This window comes from Orbicella franksi, chromosome 12, assembly GCF_964199315.1.
Source record: "Orbicella franksi chromosome 12, jaOrbFran1.1, whole genome shotgun sequence".
Lineage (NCBI taxonomy): Eukaryota > Metazoa > Cnidaria > Anthozoa > Scleractinia > Merulinidae > Orbicella > Orbicella franksi.
In genome coordinates this window covers 8,523,965-8,540,188 of record NC_138156.1, presented here as the reverse complement: position 1 = coordinate 8,540,188, position 16,224 = coordinate 8,523,965, and the positions used below count along the sequence as shown (strand labels likewise).

The following is a 16,224-nucleotide window of genomic DNA, read 5'->3' as shown; positions in this document are numbered from 1 at the left end:
GAATTTTCAGATATTTCGTAAACAAAGAAAAAGCCATAAAATTTGCACACATACAACAATAAATTAAGACTTACAGACTGAGACGTTTCAAGAAGATTTATTATTTAAAAAGGTGAAACAGCGCTCTTTGCTACGTCTAATTTTATGATCATAAACAACTCATTTTCCGTAACACTTAACCCACAAAATGCGTGAAATCGCAGCTTTGGCAACCTGCAATTTCAAAATTTTCCGGAGGGCATGCCCCCGGGGCCCGTAGGTTGGGTTGCCCCTTCGAGCCTCTGTCATGCTTTATTGGACGCCTGTGAAAACTTCTGCTTAGAACCCTGATCAGATATTGGGATCCAGACTAGCAAAAGACACGGATCAAGAGACTGCACCATGGTGGCTTCATTACACTGTAAGTCAGCATGAAATATTACTTTCATATGACCGTTAAAAGCACTAAATACACACGTCGAAAGGTGGATGTGTGTGCGAAGACATGAGGGGTATCACAAAATTTATCAATAGTTATGAGGGGGGATCACTTCAATAAAATAACATTTAAAGTGGGATCAGCTAAATGTTACTGTCTTTAGCCGAAAATCCTCCGACACCCCCCAGGCGATAAACAATGACCGGTCCCAAGCATTTTGGTGAAGTCCAATACCGTCGTAAGCACCTGTCTAGCTGTATTATTGTGCAACACTTTGTGGTGAACACTACCTGAAGTTGTACATGGTTTTTACGAACAGAACAACAGACTTGCCTATGATGGAATGGCCTCGCCTGGAACAACAATGAGCTCATTGGCAGCCGGTAGCAGTTTTGGTTTAGTAAACGAAAGATAAGGCCATTAGTTTGGAGGCTAGCATAAATACAGCAGTTCTGTAACCTGTTCTGGCGGGACACCGGATAACACTATCTCGTCCTGGGTTATTGTTGCAACGAAGTTCTGTCTATTGCTCTCCTTTATCTGCTGTAACAGATCGCGGCTTTCACAGGCCAAAAACTTATTATTGAGCGGACAGGTAAAGTTGCTTCTGAGAGTGTCCGCCTTACAAAGAAGTCATTAGTCAGTTTGAGAAAAACCACGGCGACTGCATCGAGAACGTCGCTAAACAAAAGATTTAAAAGCTGTGCACGTGCGTTCTTGGTACATTTCTTTGCCGTCCTCTGCAAAACGACAATGTGAAATGACCCGGAATTCTTCGTTGTCTGGAGAACGTGGACCACGACGGCTAATTTTTTAAATTTTTATTTTAAATTTATCGCTGTGTTCCGTATTTAGTTTTGCGATAGTTTTGACGGAGAAAAAAATAAAGTAAATGACTTTAGAGTACCGCGAGATTCGTAGGTAAAATATAAATTCATTTTTTCACACGACGTTGTCCTCGGCATCGCTGTTGTGGTTACTTTAACTCCCTATTATTCTGTCCCCTGGGGAAGAGCCTCCAAATGTGTGGCCAAAAATGCTACAGATTACGCGGCAATGGATTAGCATCCCTTCCAAAGAGATTGAAAATAATTCCAGATGATTATGCTACAGAAAACAGGTTAACGCCCGAGCACTTGTTAGCTGCCTTGCAACAAAACTCTTTCAACTGTTTACCACTGAATTGCATTTGAAGATGGACAAACCTTTTTGGCTAATACTTAAGACTACATCAGCTGTGTGCTAAATGCGGGTCGTGTGAAAACCTTTCTTTAGTTTGTTTATATTCTTTTACATTGATAAGTTTAGCTTTTTGTGTATGGATAAAATTGTTGCTGTTGTTGTTGTTACTTAAGCTTAAGCTTAAGGGAATACGGCGCAACCATAACAGTGGATTCACCAAACAAAATTACCATCAGAGTCAAGTATGTAGCCAGGTAAACAGTGGGTAAAGACGTTTCATAGCTGATAATTTAGTTCGTTAGTTATTAGTAGGCGAAGAGCCACCCAGTAGAAGTACTACTAATAAAGTCATTATTATTATTATTATTATCATTATCATTATCATTATTATTATTTATATTATTATTATCATTATCATGATGATGATGACAAAATCCGATAGAAAATCGAGCAATTTCAGGCTTTAGTGGACAAAAATCTGGTACCAGAATAATTTTAAGTGTTTTACAATCATTTCTACATGTTCTTTAAGCTAAATACATAAATAATTGCCTGAAATGACACCGAAAACAACTTCCCATGGGAACAAGAGAAAATAAATTTTAAAGTTCAGAGAACTTGTGCAAACACAGGAAAACTTTCATCATCAGTTTCATTTCACCAGTACTTCCAAGTGTTTCATACGAAGTTCAACATTCGTGTTCGACGTTTGGTGTTGCTAGAAATGATTTTTTGTGAGAAGATATTTAAAACTGTCGCACAGAAGTTTGCAATACGATGTAAATAATCTTGGTACTAGGTTTTTGTCCACTTGTTAGTCGAACTTCCGATGGATTCCGTCTTATTATTTTTGCCTTGATGAACCACACGATGTTTTTGATGTTCATTATTTAATGAATACATGTTTCGGATGAGACATCATCCATCGTCAGTTGTACAGTGGTAAATAAAATGAAAATATGCAATAAATAGTGTAACAAAGTGAGATATTAACAAGAATAATTAAGGATGAAGGCGCGAACCAAAAAAAGGATAACACTATTTAAGCTAAGAAAGGAGACTAATTAGTATGAAAGGGATAAATTAAGATGTTTGACCTGGGAATTTAAAGACGGCTGCTCCCAAAGGATGTGCATGGCTTCCTTGATTTTCAATAGGAAGCTTGTGGAAGCAGAGTCGAGAATTTTAAAACAATCTTCTGAACAAAGGGAGCAACAATTTTCAGAACTTCTCAGGTGTTTAAAGATGTGGGAATGTTTGTAAGAGGAGAGATGCACGCGGATGCGAGTGGCGAAGTGTCTGTTGGTTTCATGGATCACATTATCACTATCATTATCATCATCATCATCATCACCATTATTATTATTATTATTATTATTGTTATTATTATTATCATTGTTGTTGTCGTTAAAAGCCACTCAGAAGATAGTTAAGGGTTCAACAATGGACACATAAAACGCCGACATCTAGCTAATCTGCTATGAAACATGTTGCGTGCATGGCTTGGTCATAGAGAAATACGAAATCGACTATGCGTTTTAACAAATAGTAGTAAATATACAGGTATCGCAATTTCAGTTCAAGTCACTCACAAGTAAACCAGGTACTAGTTAACCAAACATTTGATGACTCAGTACAAATATTTTAATGTTTTTAAGTGTTCCTTTATGAAAAGATCGTACAAATTACTCTACTTCTACTTCTACTAGTTAAAACAAAATAAGATGGCTATTATTCCAGTTAGTTCTAATTATAAGAGAAATGATTGAAAAAGTTTTTTTTACATTATTTTATAAACAATTTTTATCTAGTAATTAATAGAAGCATGCCCAGTATTTACGAAACAGTAGCCTGTACGTGCTGCAGGACCTTAGCAACTCTTAGTCTGCCAAGGCAGAGAACTGCCATCTTACGCCTCTATGTCAGACTAAATGTGCCATCCTTCAAGGAGCCCTATTCGCAAAACGAACATACTAAAGACTAGCTTTTTCTACAGCAATTGTAATATAAACGTCTTTTTTTGTTTTTCATGGATCACATTTTAGCATAGTCTTATTATTTGAATTCATTTGTAAAGTTTTAAGTTTTATCTAATTCGGCTCTAGAGGTGTGATTTTAAAGGTTCAATAAACTATCTATCTATCTATTTTAATTTTTCTCAGTTCTTATGCTTTTTTGCTAAATCACGTTCGAATCGTGGCAAAAAGACACCATAATTCTGACTTTTAGCCACCAGAGCACACATGTCTGTAGGCTTTTAGTTTCTCATGGTTTAGACGGATTGGGACCGTAGTTTTTTATAGAACTAATCGGAACTAAAAGGAACAAATAATGTCGAGAGCTAATATCTCTACCCCTTCCCTTCCTTGTCTCAACCCACATTTTGCCTCACCCATCCTGCCACACCCTCCTAAAGGCTCCATAGACAAAAATTGTCTTTGAACAGCTAGTTTACAACTTCGCTCAGGAGGTCTGACACAACAATAGCACAACACAGTGTCTTAGAACAAATTTCTAGAAACGTCTACTAATTCTGTTGATACAAAAAGTAAATTAATCCAGCCTCATCTAAGGCAAAGCAATATCTTTTTTTGCAGCCAACTTTGCTCACACCATTACGGGAATTTTTCACCTAAAAGAAGTTAGACAACAAACCCCAAAGTTCGAAGCATTTGTTCTTGGGGTCACAACCATCACACACTTGAAACTTTCATTTTTCTTACTCCAGCATTACTGCGGACAGTAAATTTTACCCGAAAGTCAAATCACACGAAAGTCCTATTTTCCGGCCATGCAAAACCAACTGAATGTAAAAATTCAACTGAGAATAGACCCCATTAGACTAGACTTTCTCAAAATCCTTCACGGTTTTAGGTAGTCCCCTATTTCACGCTGATCGTACTCAAGTTTTGAGCGTCGCAGAAATATTTCTCAGATAGCCTTGTAGGCAGATCTTACATGCGCAAGACACAGCCCTGTTCTAAAACACGTAGCTAACACATTGAGTGCTAGGGTTGCACTATGCTATATAGAGAGCAAATAAATTTATAGCAACATTTAAATGAGTAATTTTTCAAACATGGAAATATAACACTAATAATGTTTTTGACTGTCTTTAGGTGGCCACTCATTGCCCAGATTTGATTGAAGCTGTACTTGTTGACAACTTTTAACTACGAGCCTCCGTGGTCTGTATTTCTACGGGATCATGAACCAGGAACAGTCTACGGTGAAATGAAAGGACAGAAACACATTTTAAACTTTTTGTTGTTTAAAATCAAACTATCGACATGGTTTCTTGCCTGCGAGCAGGCTCTTCGCAAAATGAAAAAAAAAAGAAAAAAAATTAAGGAGGGGAGAAAGTATTTTGCGTGCAATATCGGACGCACCGATCTAAAATTCTAAGCGACGCGTGCATGCTCTTCTTGTCTTATGTTTTAAGTTGTTGATAACAAATAGTTGTCGACAACTTAATGTCTATAGTCTGTGGAGGCCCTTATAAGCGATAATTTAGTCAATTTTAAAAGAGTTGCTACCAAGAGTTGCTTTTGTATACATTTAATTCGTGAACGTACAGTTGGGAATCCTTCTGCGATAGAGGGCCAGACCGTCAACATCAAAAATTTGCGAACGGGACTTTGGGCGTGATGCTCAACGAGTTTGCCTTTGAATTCTAAAGGTCTCTGAAGAGTCTCTTGGCCGAGACGAAACGCCGCGTCAGACTAGCCACGAGCATTTCACAAGTATTTGACAATTGTTTGCTTTTGGTTAAAAACGTTGTTGGGGAAAACACTTACCACTTCCAAGTCACCTGTCTGTCCCTTTTTGATCAATAACTCAGAGCTGAAAGCAAAATAGAAAGTTAATAATGACTTGCCGACTTAAGATAAAACCTTTACAAGCACTGTGCATACCCATCATAAAATGAAATAGTTCCTGTCTTGTCTTTTGCCATGTTGTGCTTTATCCTGAGGAACAGAGATGGAAACATTTGTTAATTTCCCAAATCTGTAAGAAGGAAGGAGGGAGGGTTATGATCATAGTTAAAAAGCAACTGCCAACACTGATCATATGGTATAATAATATAGATAGGACCCTGAGCGCGCTCTGATTGGTCAAAAACCCACGTTTTATCAGAGTATAAAACATAGAAAAAGCGTGTTTTATTGTTTTTCGTCACATTACCTCTATATCAAAAAGCAAATGAAGAAGCCTAAGCCGTGCATTACACTGTGATAAAACACTCCGGACATTTGAGAACACTCGAGAAATGTAGAAAACACTCGCCTGTGGCTCGTGTTTTCTACATTTCCCTCGTGTTCTCAAATGCCCGTTGTGTGTTATCACAGTGTAATACACGGCTTAGGCTTCTTTATTTGTTAAACAAAAACTGTTTATGAAGACATGATTGATTATCGCAGTTATACTTATGAAATTTAAGCATGAAAAAATTCAGGCTTGAACGGGATTCGAACCCATGACCTCTGCGATACCGATGCAGTACTCTACCAACTGAGCTATCATGCCAACTGGGAGCTGATCACTTTGTGAGTTCGTAATATAACCGTGGATGGTGAAGAATACAAGTGAATACATGGAAGATCATACGTTTGAACTGCGGAGAAAGATATTTATGAAATGCATGCCTGCAAAAATAACTGAACTGCGTGGTCAATAGCACTTATTATGGATATTTATTAGAAAACGAGAAACAACCTGCAAGAACCTTTTTAACGCTAAAAATTAGCATTTAGATGAACGTTTTGTAAACAGAGAGAAAGAGAACTCATACATTATAGTGCATACAAGTGATGTTGGTGCCCAATGATAACTAACATCAATCCAATTAGAGGAAAAATGTTCAAACGTTTTTTTTTTTTTTTATAGCGGTCAACGCGCTTAGCTACACCTAGCTACTTCTCAGGCATGCCACTTAAAGTGAAAGAAACAAATATATCAACTTAACATAACACACTTAAAAATCCCAACTGCCGGGAGGCAGACCAGTTGGATATTTACAAACATGACCGAGGAGCTGAACTAGGGTCTACCAAGAAACAACTCCAGCTTAGTGGTCAGAGCGGGACTTGAACCCGTGACCTACGGATTTTAAGTCCGGCGCCCTAACCACTCGACCACGCTGGCTTCCAAACAAAAGAGGTTGTTTTGAAACCCTTATTCGATTTCCGCATCACACCAAACAGTGAAACAAATAAATGTAGGTGTGTCAGTGAACCAGAAAGAAAAAAACAAGAACATCACTATTGTTACGAACACACGGACAGTAAAGCAAGAAATCAGTTTTGTTCAGACTTACTCTCCTGTCTCAATCTTGAGAAGATTGTTGTTGTTGAGTGCAGTAAGGATGTAGACCACGGTCTCAATAACATGACTGCTTGTCAGAATGAGATCACCCTAAAATAATAGAAATGAATTTTTCAGACGTTCGCATAAGTGGTTGTGAAAAACTCTACAATTCATTTACATGTAAAATTTTGTTTCAAAATTCTAGGTATAGTTAGATAAAAAAAAAACTTTATTAACGTGCCAGTGTATTTAGCTATAGATTAGCTAACTGGGGACACCTAACTTAAGTCAATAGCTAATAAGCCAGCTCAATAAGCTAAATCAAGATATAGGGGTTTACGTATCTACAGTTTCAACCGGACGCGCTACATTCCTTGGATGCGAGACACCTCTAAAGGTATACGATAACCTTAAGGTATACTACGATTATCAGTTGAGTGAGGCGCGAGGAACTTTGGTGAAAATGTTTTAGACTTAAAATTACGCTGTTGCCACGGGCAACTTTCCTCGTTTCCAATGGTAACAATATCGCCGCCTGCAATTTCGCGCGCCTTGCTGCCAATGCCGTCAAAGACCGACAAGTTGCCACTGGAAACGGAGCTAGTTGCCTGTTACAACAACACAAGTTGAACGTTAAAACCTGGGCATCAAACTTTCGTCGCGTCTTACTCAACTGATGATCGTAGTATAAGAATGGCGTAAAGTTGTTGAGTAACAACAGATGAGATCTGTTATGTAGTTGTTCCAGGTTACATCGAAAAAGTGTGAATGCAGCGAGTAAACATTGCAAAAGCATTGGCAATTTCAAATTACCTTGTCACTCTTATCTTCAACTGGCATGTGAAGGACAAGAACGCCATCAGTTTTAGAACTGACTGAAATACCTGAAATAGCAACAACAGAATCATGAGAGTTTATAGAAATTCATAACTGAGAACTTTCCTGACGCTTAAAACTGGAAGCCAGCTTAGTATCTGGCTGCTGTATGAATTTTACAAACCAGGAAGGCTGGTAAAGAGGGGGAATTAGGTAGATTTTGAAGCCTTTCCGATCCGGCACTAATACCTACCTGGCATAACAAAGAAATGTTTGCCTGTTTTAAATCTTTGCTACACCCTATTTTAACATATACATACATAATCCTCTTCGTGCTTAAGTTGCACATAAGACCGTATCCCTATTTTAAACCACGAACAAAATTCAGAACTAACATATCTTTAAAGGAGCTCAGTCACGGTATTTTGAGTTATTTTTACCACATACACAATTACCTTTAAATGGTAGGAAACCTGAAAATAACAAATTAATAAGATAGAAAAACACCAAAGAGATAATGATAAACCATAAAGGAACAAGGATGGCTAAGGATGGAGAAGATTAACACGGATTATAAACGACGACTTTAAAAAATTGAGGCTAAACTTTTCAATACGCGCAAACCCCGTGACTGAGCCCCTTTAACTAACTCTTTAATGAGCCCTTAACATCTGGTAGTCACTCCTACAGAACTATTTTAGTAACATTTGCTGCTGATGTCTAAATAAATAAATATCAATTAATTAAATGTGGACCTTAGGGGGCAAGAGACAAACAGACAGACCCAAAAGAATCTCGGAGAAAAAACAGCAGAAAAAGATAAGGTGGAGTCTGGTTTTACAGATTGCTGTGGCATTGCAGTTTGTACGAAAGAACAAGAAACATGGCAAGAGAGATTACAAAGCCCTATTTCCTAATTATGGAATTGGAAATGACGATGATAATGACGACGATAAATTAATTAAATATCAATTCAAGCTACCTGTCAGACTTCCATTTACAATTCTATGCTTGAGTTTATAGTTCTTGTCATCCAGAACATAAATAGCCTGTAAACAGATGTGTGCAAAATACTGGTCAACAACAAGATGACCCAACAATTAACTGAAATCTCAAGTTACCACAGTCATGGTTAGTCTGCATTCAAGCCCAGTAGCCCGCCAGGCCAGTGCTTATCTCCAGTTTTGGTAACATGATGTGATTAGGAGTATTTCCTTCTCCCCTGAATGAGACGCTTGTCCATTACAGGGTTTACACCCAGCAATGAAGTTACTGGTACCCATTCATACACCTGGGTGGAGAGAGGCACTGTGAGAGTAAAGTGTCTTGCTCAATAACACAACGTAATGAACCCGCCCAGGGCTTGAACCCGAACCACTTAATCAAGAGTCCAGCGCCCTACCCATTAGGCCTTCACCCCTGCCACAATGACATTGTCATGAGTCAGGCATTATTGTACGCTCAAAACAAAAAATTATTGTAGGCTCGATTTCCGCCGGTCTCTTGTGTCCCAGATATCAATTCACAACACTTAATGTCCACGAAAGCACAGAAAATGTATTTTATTTCTTAATCATGGTCTGTACACAGATTTTGTCACAGACTTACCTGCTCTGTGAGGATGAGGATGCGTGTTCTGAGTTTGTAGCCATTTCTGTCGTACTTGTGCACTCCAATGCAGTACTACAGTAATAAGCAATATACCCACATAAATATAAATCATACACTTGCAGTATCTGATAACTTAGGCTGGATTTCCAAGCACTAGTTGTTCCTCTTGTTAATGTTAACATTTCACAACATAGCTTTTGATAGCCACTTGCTAGCATATCAACTTAGTTTTACCCATGACTTCACTAATTCACGAGTAAAACACATTTATTTAGTAAAACCTATCTACCTCAGTGGCTTATCAACACAACAATGGTTAGAATTCCTTTATACAGAAGAGTGAGTTCATTGAAAAACACTCACCCTGATGGTTTCTGATGATGGAACAATCTGCTTCTCTGTAACACTCTTCTTCAGTATCTCCTGAGCAATCTCTGTGAAAGGAGTACAGGGGGATGGACTATGCTAAATAACTGTCAGGAAATAAATATGCTAACTGACTATCAGTAGACAAATGAAAATAACTTAGAATTTGTCTTACTTGACTTCTACATCAAACAAAATTTTTCATTGGTTATAAAACGTTTTGTGACATTCTGCTTTAAGCATGTTGAATCAGCAAGTCAGTCACTGGGTGTCTACATTGGCCAATGGACAGTCAGTCTTCAGTCAGTCGCGAGTCTGTCCATGTATCTTCAAGTCAGTCAGCCTGTTAGTCTGCACATCCCTCCATCCCTCCATTTTTGCCTCTGATTATCTTTCGCTCCATCCGTAACTCTGTTCGTCTGTCTTTGTCTGTCCATAAGTCCGTTAGTCGGTCATTGCTCTCGTTTAGTTAGAACAGATCATGGGCGCTTTGTTTTGATCCTGAATCATTAATTGCCTTTAACCACTGACAAAACAGTTGATTTTTGGTAATTTGGTTACATATTGGCATTTCCTCATGCCCTCCCAGAGTTACAGAAAGCGAATCACAACTAGTCCATAAGGCCACAAGTATTAAGAAGGAATCCAACAGAAATTTGAGAAACAAGTGGACAAAAACTTTGCACCGTAATTATTTACATCGTATTGCAAACTTCTGTTCGACTGTTTTAAATATCTTCTCAAAAACGATCATTCCTAACAACACCAGAGGTCGAAAACAACTTTTGAACTTCGTACGAAACACTTGAAAAAACTGGTGAAATGAAAATGATGATAAAATTTTATCTGTGTTTGGACAATTTCTCCGAACTTTGAAATTTATTTTCTCGAGTTCCCATGAGAAATTGCATTTGGTGTTACTTCAGGCTACCATTTAAATCTTTAGCCTTGTAAAAATGTAAACAGGACTGTAAAATACCTAAAGTTATTCAGGTACCATGTTTTTGTACACTAAAAACTGAATTTGCTTGATTTCCTATCAGATTTTGTCTTGAAAACTCAAGCACAGCTACCTGAATATCCATGAAGTGAAACAGTAGATCATGTGGCACAGCCAGGTGTATCACAGTGATCCACATGATTTGTCAAAATGATTACTTATCCTGTCGTTATGACAGCAACTACATGTAGCTCAAAATTACACCAAAGATAAATACCAAGTCTGTGTGGAATGAAAGGTACTGGTATGCTCTGCTCATAGTTGGCTTTCTTCCCTTTGAACATTGCACTGGCTGCCACCTTCATGTCCAGCTAAGGAAACAAAATGTCCCAAACCATCAGGACTTATACATTTACACACAGCACTTTTCTGCACAGCGCTATTTACTTTTCAATTTGCTACAAGTGGAAATGTAAGAAAATAAATTGCTTGACTGTCTTGTTCTTTGGGAAAGGAATGGACCATAATTTTTTGGAGGAGGGAGGGGGGTGGTGGGTGGGCAATTTCCAAAAATAAAAAATCCTGCACAGCAAACATTTCTGAAAAAGATTTGTGCAAGAGGATCCATGCATGGGGAATAAAATTTAAGCAAATGCTTTCTACTATCCAGATCCTATGTTTGATTGTAAAAAAAGGATTTTTCAAGCTTTTGCCCACCACAAAAGACCATGCACAACCTAAAGGTGAAAAAGTAAATTCATGCCCCAGAAAATTGCCCGACCCACCTCAAAAAATAATCATCTGTCTATAAGGTCAAGACAGCAATCTCAGACAGACAGTCAGACTGTGATGTGATGTGATGTGATGTGATGCGATGAGCATAGATTTTTCCATCATACATTTAGTACATTTGCTCAAAAAAATAAAATAAAATAAAATAAAATAAAGTAACAAGATATTCATTAAGAAACCAACCTGAGCTTTCCTCTCAGGTGTGACACTTTTAACATATTTCCTAGCAAGCTGAAGAGTGTGCATCTTGTGCAGTAGCTCAGATGCCTGAAACATTACAACAAATACTCATTCATTGCATCCTGTTTCACCAGCCACACTTGTAAAGCCCTTCTTTGCTGAGGTAACCATCGCATAAAAGTCATACCTTTTTACATGTTGACATTTCTCCACGAGAAGATTTGCTTCCATGATAGCTCAGGACAATTTTCTTACAATAGGTTGTTACGAAGGCTATCAGTTAAACTTTGACACAGGTTTGTTTTAGTGGATAGAAGTTGCATTGAGAGAAAGCCTTAAGGTGATGTTACACAAGCTGATTTTTAATGCCAATTTTTAATCTACATTACAACACTGTTGCAGGTTTTTAAATCGCTTTCAAACCTGCAATATGCTGCTGCAACGAAATGTTGCATCAAAAGTTGCCCTTTGTGCCATGTTACACAATCACCTTTAAGGAATTGATTAACTTCACATTTGAGGACTAATTAAATAACATTGCTTATATTAAAGGAGGTGGTCATATGGAGAAGTTGTTAATAAGTGGGGTTCAAGTGTACTAATAATTCTTAATTATGAGTAAATGACACTTAAAAAGATCAATCACAGCTGACTTTGTACAAATAATATTACAGTGTGATCTGGTAATACTTAGGTATAGGTTTACCAAACTTTAACATGGCTGTCAGAAATTTGTTTCAGTAACTCAAATCAATGTACACACTAACCTCTACCATTGATCCAGGAGGCTTTGGCCAACTCTTGTCTAAAACACTGGTGGGCAAACTTTTTGCAAGCAGGAGAAGGTGGGACTTCCTCACATATGCTACAAACTTAAAAGGAAAGATACATGTCTTTGGAAGAATAATATCAAGAAAACTCTAAACAAATATCACACAACTGTTATTTACCTTTTGGTCAGACAGTAACAATGAGTAACTTGATTATTAAACAACAACATCTTTTCTCAGTACAAATATTATTACAGTTGTAGTACATTTAAGCATATTAGGTAAAAGCTGACATGCACTCAAGTCATGTATTTGACTCACATCAACATTATCCTCACTTGCAGGCTGGTTTCTTGTTATGAATCCCTTAATAAACCTTAGACGATCAGGAAAGAAACGGCATGAGATCTATACAGCATCAACATTGTAAGTACTAGATAAACTAAAAGTGCAAGTTAAACTAAAGTAAGAAAGCATATAGTTAACATACTTGCGTATCCGATGTGCAGCTTTTCTACGTTGTTCAAGCAGCCTTTTGGCAAGAACCCGTTTCCAGTGTTTGGCGATGACGATGGTTGCCAATCGCATTGTGACAAATTTCTTTCTCTGATAGTAGCCCTTGAATTGAGCCTGGATAATTGTTGCTGTTGTAAGAGATAATAACAAACTGTGCATTAAGGTACAACAAAACATTTATGTTACTAAAAAACAGGAAATATGAGCTTTAAACACTATGCACTCTTTGTTCACATAAAATTTACAACAACTTTCACAAAATTGGAGTGTCTGACATTGGTAGCATTATCTAATATTTTCTGAGCTATGAATGCAACATACCAAGCGCAGGCTTCTTAGCTTGAAAAGCATCTTCTGTAGCAAACAATGTTTGTGGAAATCTGATAAAAATCTTTGACCTACCAAACAAAATCCCAGTCAAGGTCACTTCATAACTACAAACAATCTCATGTACAACTACAGCATGGGCCATTCTTGAATTAACGGAATTATTTTAAAGGCACTTGGTTGAGAATTTAACAAAACCATGGCATGCATGTATTGTCCTTGACATTATAACGATAATATAAAACCATGATATAAATCTTATTGATCAAGGGCGAGAGCTGTACTAAGAATATACCAGCATGAGGTCTTGATGGTACATGCACTCGGTCTGTACAAAAAAGACCCCAAACTTCAAGTGCGTCATTCTGATTTGGAGCCAACTATGCGTATATTCATGTTTGATGTTTACAGTCAAACCAAGTGAAGCATACCGCTCAAGATTACATTAATGAATTGACTATTTGAATATTGTACCCGCTGGTTGTTTCAAGAATGCAATAGCAAATTGATTATTTGAATATTGAACTTGCTAGTCGTTTCAAAAATCAATATTGAATTGATTTTTTTGAACATTAAACTCATTATCCATATTCTTGGAATGACTAGTGGGTTCAATTTCCCAATAATCAATTCATTATTGCATTCTTGAAACGACTAGCTGGTTCAATATTCAAATAGTCAATTCATTAATGTAATCTTGAGGGGTGCGCTTCACTTGGTTTGACTGATGGAAAAGAGAGTAGAAAGAAAAAGAAGAAAAACCTTTTATGTGAAGGCAAGTTCTTTCAGAACTATAAGCCAGAAATTGGCCAGAAAATCTCCAAGAGTGATATGATGCAGAATGCATGAATGCATGAATGATGCAGGATCATTTGAAACATTTCCCAATACTTGGAGAATATTGGACCTGCAATAGAGCAATTACTGGTACTTTGCCATGGCTAATCAACATAGGCTTGCTTCAAAAGCAAACTTTCTCTGCTCATGTTAGAACTTTCAACATAAACTCACTTGCCAATCCTATATTCATCAGGTTTGTAGTTGAGATACTCGCAGATTTTTGTCACTCCTTCACCTGGTTCACCTGGTTAAAAATAAAACACAATGTAAATATTAGGTTTCATGTCAAGTAACTCTACCACACTTGCTGTAAAAATGATAAATCAAAAGTCATGTTAGTGCTGTGTTAGTTCTGAACAAATAATATCATACAGAAAAAGCAAGGTATGATGTATTAAAAACAGTTTCTACACCTCTACAGCAATAGAGAAATGTTAATAGTGTCGCTTTTGTCCCATGATATAGAGTCAGCTATCAATAGTTGTTCATGTCGTTTCTACCACTATATTCATCGTCTTCATAAGGTGAGTTGAATGATTACCCCTTGCTATATGTAGCCTGAATAGTATAATCATGTGTTGCTATACTCATTTGGTTCATTTTGTGCATTGCTGTTGGTGCATTTAAATCCTCAATATTATTCCAACTAGTAAGGTGTTTTGGCTTCATAGGTCGGCTTTCAGAATTGCATTTTTCTCTGTTTTTTTTTTCTTTTTCAAAATAAAATACTTAATGAAATCTTTCTGTAATGGACGCACAGAGAGATGCCCTCTATTTTTCAATGTGAAACCATGAATGACCATCTTATGAAACATATGAATTTTGATTACAGAAAAAAATTAACCTACCATTCCAAACTGGCCAAGTATCTGGACACAAACACTTGTACCTGTGGTGGAGAAAATTACTAAAATTAAATACTACTGTTTCAAATATGGAGAATGAACAAGAACAAGAGCAATCTCGTTCCCAGAGCCCACGTGTCTTTTGGTCAGCGCCAAGACATGGAGCTCTGGAATAATCAATTTCCAGACTCCAAGATTTTAGGAGTTCCAGTTTCATGGCGCATACGTGCCTTGGTTTACAACATGGCAATCTCATTCCCAGAGCCCACGTGTCTTTTGGTTGGAGCTGACCAAAAGACACATGGGCTCTGGGAACAAGATTGGAACAAGAGCATGTACCTTTGAAGGAAGAATGGAAAAGGTCTGCGGTAGGCAAACCCAGCCCTCCTTACTCTCAAGTTCTCCATTAAACCAAGGTATTTTACTTGATGTCGCACAAGATCGTCTTGAAAGACAGCTGTATTAAAAATAACATTCTGCTTTAATGCAATGCTAAAACCCTAATAAATGTATGATTAAAGATTTGGGGAACCATTTCTAAGATTACTGTAAGTACATTTAGTATTTGGCATTAAGAAATTCCTTCATATTAGGTTTAACCTAGTTTTCTTACAATAGCATAACTTCATTTAACTAAGAGACAGCAAAAAGCTGATCTGACTGGATACAATGTAGTCTCAATGCATGAATGCTACCACTATTTATACCATGCCATAGAAAATTCAGTTCGTCAGAATACAGGAAAGCTGTTGTATATTTGACTAACTTCCCATTGTGTACTTCATGTGTGTTGCATTGACTGTGTTGGCCACTGTATTTTCTACGGCATGGTATGCCTCTCGTGGTATACCATGGAGTATCCCACTTCTCACACACCGCTGGGAGCCATGCCAAGCCAAACCACACAGCCTGACCTTTATTAACATAAGAACCCAGTAGTCTTACAATGACACAAAAAAAAGTGGCTAGAGAATAATTTCACGTCAACTTAACATATTCTACAAGTACTTCACGGCTAGGTGGGTGGGGCATGTCAGGCAATGGCGAATGGCAAAACAAGAACTGAAACCTTACACAAGCCATGTGACCTGAAACCCCCCGCACACCTGTACCCAGACTCCCAGCCGTGTGAGAAAAATGTTTTCTGCTTCTTTTGTTCCTCAGCCAACAGAAAACCACACTTGTCACTGGTATTTTCTTGGTAAACACTCACCTTAAGGCTTGTGTGTACACCAAGAAAATATGTCAAGTGACTCATGGGATATTCCATGGTATACCACAAGAGTGTTGCATAACTAGTGTATATTGAATTTA

General features: G+C 37.6%; 1 protein-coding gene across 3 annotated transcripts in view; it reads right to left on the bottom strand.

Annotated features, from left to right (window-relative positions):
• Positions 1–3,221: 3,221 nt before the first annotated feature.
• The window catches only part of LOC145462798 (unconventional myosin-Ic-like), a 44,171-nt gene continuing 31,168 nt past the window's right edge, over positions 3,222–16,224 (bottom strand). For all 3 annotated transcript variants that reach the window (XM_081446407.1, XM_081446408.1, XM_081446409.1), the window contains 17 exons: positions 15,250–15,367; positions 14,914–14,954; positions 14,237–14,309; positions 13,220–13,296; positions 12,873–13,026; positions 12,704–12,758; positions 12,380–12,484; positions 11,616–11,699; positions 10,918–11,011; positions 9,698–9,768; positions 9,332–9,406; positions 8,706–8,772; positions 7,721–7,791; positions 6,918–7,015; positions 5,515–5,568; positions 5,398–5,443; positions 3,222–4,824 (listed from right to left, as the gene is read on the bottom strand). In XM_081446407.1, the coding sequence (XP_081302533.1) occupies positions 4,807–4,824; positions 5,398–5,443; positions 5,515–5,568; positions 6,918–7,015; positions 7,721–7,791; positions 8,706–8,772; positions 9,332–9,406; positions 9,698–9,768; positions 10,918–11,011; positions 11,616–11,699; positions 12,380–12,484; positions 12,704–12,758; positions 12,873–13,026; positions 13,220–13,296; positions 14,237–14,309; positions 14,914–14,954; positions 15,250–15,367 (1,301 nt within the window). In that variant the 3' untranslated portion in view covers positions 3,222–4,806. The remainder of the gene's footprint in view (positions 4,825–5,397; positions 5,444–5,514; positions 5,569–6,917; positions 7,016–7,720; positions 7,792–8,705; positions 8,773–9,331; positions 9,407–9,697; positions 9,769–10,917; positions 11,012–11,615; positions 11,700–12,379; positions 12,485–12,703; positions 12,759–12,872; positions 13,027–13,219; positions 13,297–14,236; positions 14,310–14,913; positions 14,955–15,249; positions 15,368–16,224) is intronic.